General features: G+C 43.8%; 1 protein-coding gene across 1 annotated transcript in view; it reads left to right on the plus strand.

Annotated features, from left to right (window-relative positions):
• Positions 1 to 7,494, plus strand: part of RAB31 (RAB31, member RAS oncogene family) — a 128,669-nt gene extending 121,175 nt beyond the window's left edge. Inside the window, exon 7 of the mRNA XM_038543866.1 lies at positions 4,035 to 7,494. Coding sequence (XP_038399794.1) covers positions 4,035 to 4,132 — 98 coding nt within the window. The 3' untranslated portion in view covers positions 4,133 to 7,494. The remainder of the gene's footprint in view (positions 1 to 4,034) is intronic.
• Positions 7,495 to 7,915: the final 421 nt, after the last annotated feature.

Raw genomic sequence — 7,915 nt, forward strand, 5'->3', positions numbered from 1 at the left:
TGGAAGTTGCACAGCAACTACCAGCACCTCTAACACCCAACAGAAGATAGCCAAGCCGAGTAAATCCTGAGCTGCAGTGGGAGGGGAGAAGAACATGAACAGCAGGACCATCAGGAAGCCTCCAGGCTCCACAGGGAATGGCCCGCCCTCCAGAAAAGGAACGAGAACAGCTGCAACCAAGCATGCTCTTTTATTTTTGTTGTGTGTGAAGGCATTACAGCCCCCAGTCCAGAGCCGAGATCAGATTTATAGGCTTGGAATTTGTTTTTCACATATTGCATTCCTGAGGAATCCTTTAAAAAACCTGCTTCTTCTCTAGGCTGTCAGCTTTTAGGAAAACTGAATTTCGAAATAAAGTCCTTTACCTCTTTCCGAGCAGAATCTTACACAATCCCAACCTTATTAAAATAAACACCCTGGCGTAGGCTTTCTACTCAAGGATGACTTGTGATGGGGATTGTGTACTCAAAGGATGTTTTGTAAGAGTAGAAGCCTGCAGAGGATGATGCTCAAAGCCTGTTCAGATGTTTCTGTGTGTGTATGTGTAGATATATATTTGTCCTATTCTATGCCTGTGTAATTAATACTGATTCCATTGTGTGATCTCCTTGGTACAAAACGCCTTGGCCATTTTCCAGAACCATTCTTTTGTTTAAGTACATTGAAGCTTTCGGTAAGTTCCAGATAACTCAGATCACAGGACTGGAGCTCGTGTATTTGCACAGTGCTGCTGGCTTCCTTCTGGGCTTGAGGTGTTTGCCTCATTGTTAGGGTCCACCTTCCTCGACCTCTGCCTTAAAGTGGAAGCATTTCCTTTCTTCTCACTTTGAAGCGAGGATCCTAGGTTGTGTTTTGTGGAAGAGTAGGATGGGTCCCAACCCTAGTACCTGAACCCTTGTCCCCAAGCAGACTCCACTTGAGACACACCCAGGACCCCTTAATTGTCGTTAGTTCCTTCCGTATTGGTGCCACAGATCCACCTGCAGAGCACCTTCCAGTTGCTTTCTCACGGTCTTTTTTTATCGATGAGGAGAGGCAGTCTTGGAGATATTAAAGAGTTCACTTAACCTCCACACTGACTCTCAGATCTCAAAACCCTTTTACCAGGTGAGAAGAACAACGTCTAAGGAATCTACTGTAACTCTGTCTCTGAGAAATACTTTGTTCAAATAAGTGAGATTTTGACCATTCTGAAGGTAAACAGGACCTGGTGCCTCTAAGAAGCCGGGTTCAACAGCTGATTCAAAAACATGGCCAACAGTTTAAAACAAGAAAGGAGTCTTCTCTAGGCGTGACTTGGATCTACTGAATCTTGCATCCTAAGCATTGTCTTGCTTATTGTCCACAGAGGAGAGAAGAGGGAGGGAGGAAAGAGGGAGGAGGACAAGCAGAGCAAGGAGGGATGCCGATGGGCTGCCCTGACATTCTCATTATGCTTTCCATACATGCTCTTTGTTGCTAGATTTCCGCTTGACCCTCGTGGCTTCAGTGTGTATTGTACACATAAGCTTTCCATATATTTGGGGTACATATCATAGGAGAAATTTTACAACTTGAGGCGTGTAGAATAAGTCACCAATAGGAGGGCTAAACTGTGATGCTCTTTTGCCAACTTTAGAGTTAGCAACATAAGAATAGCATGAAGTTGATGTCAGTATAGGCTATTGATTTTGACATCATCAAAAGTACTAATCAGTGAATGGTACTTGTCTTAGTTAACTAAGGCCACACAGCTTGCACCAATCAGAATGACAGTTTTGTCCCAAAGTATTTCAGATGTGAAAGCCAAAACCCCTAACACATTGAAGAGGCACTGGAAGTCTTATACATTTAAATAATGATACAACCTGACATCATTAGCCCTCTGAAACACAGCACTTGCTCTTGAAGAGTAAGTAACACTTGATTGGTAAGATGGGACCTAAATAAATCAGAGCATTGGTAGTCATTGGGAGCTTTTCCCTCTATTTATTGCTCAAGATTGACAAAGTACAAGAGGTATTTTGTTTAATTCCTTTTAATTAGACTAATTAAAAAAAAAAAAAAACATAGCATATCCAAAAGAGGAAAGTACCTGCACTTCCATTCTCATTTGCCTCTGGATTGGGCCTGAACTGCTTTGAGAACAGTGCGCGACAGCTTTGCTTAGCTTTGTGGCTAGGAAGCAGCCTGAATTGTGGCTTCAGAAATTATTACAACCTTCCCTTCTGCTTCATCATCAAGTGAAGAGTTCTACCATTAATTTTGGATTTTGGATAATTGCCAATGGCCTGAATCTTTCTGCCTGAGCTTTGATGAGTGGCCATAGCACCCAGACTGCACCAGTACCTTTGCCATTAACTATTTCTGCCTGTGGTGAAGATGTACCCCTGCCCGGGCAATTTGACTCTCTGTATAGCCCGTAAGTAACATCCATTTGCCCTGAAAGACTGTCTTTGGAACCAATTCCCTTCCATTTCTCAGTACTGGTTACTTAGTAAACTGTTATGCTGATGAACTGATTTTAACGACCTTTATTTTAGAACTAGTGTTGCATGTCTTTTTATGGGGGATAGAAATGTGCACAGAGTGTAAATAGGGGACAGTGGGAAGGACACAGGCTTTGAGACCCATCAGAAAATCAAGATGTATGATCAGCGAACCACCTGTGCCACCTTACTGTTGACACAACCCGCAGCATATAACCTGAGCTCTCTGAGGCTTAGTGAAATGATGAGAATAGCAGCCGTCACACCGACCTCACAGGATTCAGTGACGACAGTGCCCGTGAACGTCTTTGAAAACTATGCGGTTCTGAACCCATATTTGTTATTTCCAGATCCCATTGCCTTTTTCAAAGATAGCGTTATTGAGATAAAACATACCTACTGTGCATTCCATCAATTTGAAGTGTGTAAGTCAATGATTCCTAGTATATTCACAGAGTTATTCATGAACAGTTTTACATTATATTCATTGTCTCAAAAAGAAACCACATACCCTTTAGCTACAACCTCTCCATCCCCTGCTATTGCCTTTTTAGTTTTGTGTTGGTTTACAGAGACTCTAGGACAACTTTTCTTTTTTTTTTTTTTTAATTTTATTTATTTATTTATTTATTTATTTATTTATTTATTTATTTATTTATGATAGTCACACAGAGAGAGAGAGAGGCAGAGACATAGGCAGAGGGAGAAAAAGGCTTCATGCACCAGGAGCCCGATGTGGGATTCGATCCTGGGTCTCCAGGATCGCGCCCTGGGCCAAAGGCAGGCGCTAAACCGCTGCGCCACCCAGGGATCCCTAGGAAAACTTTTCTTAAAGATTTCATTTATTTATTTATTTATTTATTTGTTTGTTTATTTATTTATTTATTTATGAGAGACACAGAGAGGCAGAGATACAGGCAGAGGGAGAAGCAGGCCCCCTGTGGGGAGCCCAGTGTGGGACTTGATCCCGGGACCCTAGGATCACAACCTGAGCCAAAGGCCGACGCCCAACCACTGAGCCACCCACGCGGCCCTCTAGGACAATTTAAAAAATTATGTTAAGTAAAAATAAGATAACTCATGCATAGCAGGATGAGGGATGGGGAGCAAAGTGTTAACTAATGGTATTACTAGGGAGATTACAATTCTCAATCAAGTTCTATCTGAAGAAGCAGAAGGATGAGTACTCATGGTTACTGCTGAAGCCTTGCTGCCATGAAGCAGCTCACTGCAGTGAGACAGAACTCTAGGGGGGCTGGTGCTAACTCCGAGAAGGTGGATGGGGCCTGTCCCCTAACTCAGGGGTGTGGGGTTCGAAATCCAGGGAAGCCCATGGTACCAGGAGGGTGCCGTTACCTTTCCTTACCTTTCCAAACAGGAGTTTGACTTCAGGCATCAGAGCAAAGAAGGAAAGAGGGAAAGGAAGAAGGAGGGAGGAGAGAAAAGAGCCATTCCCGGGCCCCTCTGCTTCCTGCATACCCCAAACATTAAGGGAAGGTGTTGAAGCAGGTAGTGTCGACTGGAGAAAAGGCAATCAATCCTGGCCTCCTCTCTGTTCTGTTCTAGGTCGCCAGATCCCACCTTTGGACCCCCATGAAAATGGAAACAATGGAGCAATCAAACTGGGGAAGCCACCCACGCCAGCCAGCCGGCGGTGCTGCTGACCTGTGGCCCAGGGTCCACTGAACCTGAAGAAGCCAGAGCCGACCTCCTATTCTCAGCAGCCTGGCCCCCAGCGTGGGGAGAAGTGAGACGCTGGCTTGGCTTCCTGGAAGACCTGCAGCGACGGGGCAGGAACTGTCCCTGGAAAAAACTCCAGAAAAATCTGCCATGCTGCCACCAAATGGCCTTTGGGGCGTGAAATGCACGTGGGAGGGAACATGTTAGGTAATAAGTATAGTTGAGTCTTTTGTTGTTGTTGTTAAAAATCCGAAAATATTCTTATATTTGTACAGCAGTCTCACTGGCTTATCTGTGTGTGTGAGATTCTAAAGTGGCATTCCACTCTGATTTCCTGCGTTCCCAGCCCAATTTCAGCAAGTGCTCCAGTGCCACTGCCTCTGTTACCTGACCAGCCTTCACTGAAAGGTTCATTTAATTTAACTTAATTTACCTTTCAGCGGAGCGTAATTGGATCATCACTCAAGCTAGAGACTTGAGCCATCGTGAAAGTGGAGAAAGATGTATTAGAAACTGTTTTCTACATCTCTGACTTTTACTTTATGCCTGTCTTTCTAAGTTTTAGTTACACATAAACAAGCAAACCAAATCTGACTAAAATATTTCATGCAGCTTTGGGGTTGGGAGGCCTAGTTTGAAGGAGTCATTTAAGTACTGTGTAAATGGTGACAGATGTAGGATATAAATATTTTTCCAGAGACTGCCTGGTATGCATCATCTCCACAGTAATAAATTCCTCCTCTCTTACAGAGGGTTAATTCACAGAGTAGGATTTTACTAAGACAGTATGTCACGGTGTCATATCCAGGGGGAAAATTAACCAGAGGATGTTTGAGTCTAAATCATAGGGCAAACTTCTAATAACATCAATCGATAGGTTATGGGAAAGCCAGCCAAAGGAAGCACCAGCACCCTAAGATGCAAGACCCCAAAATTACAAGATTGGAGAAAGCGTTGGGTAGGTGGGCATTGTAACTCACCAGAGGTCCAACCCTGGAAATGCCAGTTAGCTGAGAGTAGGCTTTCACAAAACCTTCCCTTCTAGATTACCTGTCTGCTCAATTAATTAAAGATGTCTGAATCCAATGGAAAGAAAAGGAAGGGAGGCATGGAAAGGAAGAAGAGCTATTTCCATTGGAAATCCAGATCTTACCATTCTAACTTCCATAAATACCTGAGATCAAGAAGCAGTTGGTTTCCTCTTAGGGCTTATATTGGGAGGAAATTCTTAAAGGCTGTTTGGATCTGTGCCTTTGGTGGGGACTCAGAAACCATAAAGAATGGCCGGCTTCAGGAATGGTTAATCAGGCAGCATGGCAACAGGGCCAGCCGGTACCTTTTTTGCTAATTCAAGGCCCAGCAAACATTAATAGAAAACCTATAACATAAAAGCCAAGAAAGAGATTGTGAGCTGACGAAAGACCTCAAACCTCCAGTGACTCCGTGTGAGCTGGTACTTCAGAGGCCTGTCATGGCTGTGCCCACCCTACTCTTGATGGAGACACTGAAATCGCCATCAACAAAGAACAAGTCTCCTTGGGAGAGTCACAGCCAAGTTTACACCAATTTATGTGGACTGCAATCAAGAAAACAGGTGGAAATCACAGATTTAGGTTTTTTTTTTTCTAGAAAAACCCAAGAATATGCTGTCAATTGGATATTGCAACTGCTTCACTCAGCTTGCAAGAATAGCTTGACAATCTTAGGATGTGCAGGCTAGAAATACTTATTTTTGGTTCAAGAGTGCTTCTTAGCTCTCTGAGACAGGCGCTCAAAAACTGCTAGCAAGTGGCATTTAGATGTCTTGGCGGGGCCTTTGCTGGGCTTTTTAGGATTTTCTCCACGTTGTCAACTTTACTAGCAGCCAGCATGATTCTGCTTGCGGGCCAAGTGATTATCATGCTTCTTTCAAAAGTTAGAAAATTGAGGTTGCTATTTGAATGACCTCTTTCCCGGGGACATGCAGGCTTGTTGTAAAACCTCTCCTCATCCAGCTGTCCCCAAGAACCTGAGTCTCTCTCTAAACAGCTGCTCAAGTTGTCTAGCTCAGGCTGTCCACGTCCCAGAGAGGTTCACAGTCTTTGCCTGGGTCTTTAGTGGTTGCATCTTGCATGAAAGAGCTAATGTTAATCATATGTAGAGAGCAACCCATCAATGAGCCCATGGTCTTATTTCAGAAGCACATTGAGGGTGAGAACCACTCTTTTACCTTTCCATACTGCCTTAACTCTTCCAGCCAGTCAGATGACAATATATATTTATATATAATCACTACTCAGAGCAGTTGGTGAAGAGTACACAGCCCTTGGGCACACATCATTCGTATAAACATGGAGTCTCCTCTGAAGATAGATACTCGAGCCTTGTCCACAGTGAAGCTCTCTAATTTCCTTTGTTTTGCTTTGCAATTACTTTCTGGCTGTTCTGATCATTGAACTATAAGCACGTAATATCATGGAAAAGCCTGGAAATTACGATTGCTCCAAAATGTCAAGTGGTTTCTTGGGATGTAAATCCTTCCCATAATTTCCCAAACTTTCCCTTTCCCCCTCTGTTTTCTTTCCTTTCACGTGCATGTATATGTGTAAATATAATTTTGTATGTGTGACACCGACATGTGACCCATTTCACTGGCTGAGTCTGGCTCGAGCCTGTGTGTTGCACAGTGTAAGGCCTGGGTTCTCATAGGGCTTGTTTCCCCGTGGGAATCCCTGAGGTGGTGCTGGAGCCATGCGCACATTTTAGGGAGGTACATAATTAACTTGCCATTTTATACTTGAAATGGTACATCAGGGTACTTAGATGACGTTACCTTGCAGACTATAGAAGGTTAAAGACCTAAAACTAACTTTTGGCCAGCGGAAGGGCTGGCCCCAATGAGAACTGAATTCATTTCCCGAGGGAGGTTTGGGTGACAGAGGTATTTCCTTTGCGGGCAGGGAATATGCCGGACGATGGCTGAAGCTGAGCTCTTCCTAGGGGACCCCACTCCGTGCAGTGCTCGCAGCCAGTTGAATTACAAGCCAGTTTATCAACCAAAGGGCTCGGAGCTATATTCAGATCCATTGGGCATCTAGTCTACTTTTTCAGCCACCATTGTTGAAAGCAGACCCAGTGATCCAGTGTCAGTGCTCTATTGTGTAAACCATTCCTTTTTCTCATGTTTCTATAAAGGGCTTGTGTCTGGGCTGGACCCAGTTCTCACTTATAGAAGACGCTGCTGCAGACAGTTAGGACCTTTCCATCTTGTATTCGCTAGTAAGGCACCGCCCTCAACATCACTCAATTGTATGTTATTTTGGGTTTAACACACACTGATTCATACTAATAAATATTGTAAATTTTATCATGGTTGTCTTTTTCTTATACTGTGCAGTAGAAAAAAATTTTTTTAAAAAATCACAGTTACCTCAGAATAAAGAACGGTGATTCCCCGGAGATATTTGTATACCAGTACACACGAAGACGTGTAGGGATGTTCACTGGTACTATTTGCAAAACAGCAAAATGTCTTCCCCTAAGGAAACCAATAATAAGATGTGGCACAGTCACATGATGAAAACTATAGGGTAATTAAAATGAATGCAAGATCTCTTGTGCATCAACCATGTATCTCGAAACAGAATGTGGCGTGCAGGGCTACATACCCACCCCCGCCCTCCCCACCAAGGGAGCCACTCTCTTAGTGGCCGGTGTGAATGAAACCTCAGGAGCTATGCAGTGCACAGCCTGAGCAGCAGAGCTGTGGCCTGAACAGAGTGAATAAA

The sequence above is a fragment of the Canis lupus genome, chromosome 7 (genome assembly GCF_011100685.1).
Source record: "Canis lupus familiaris isolate Mischka breed German Shepherd chromosome 7, alternate assembly UU_Cfam_GSD_1.0, whole genome shotgun sequence".
In the NCBI taxonomy this organism is placed as follows: Eukaryota; Metazoa; Chordata; class Mammalia; order Carnivora; family Canidae; genus Canis; species Canis lupus.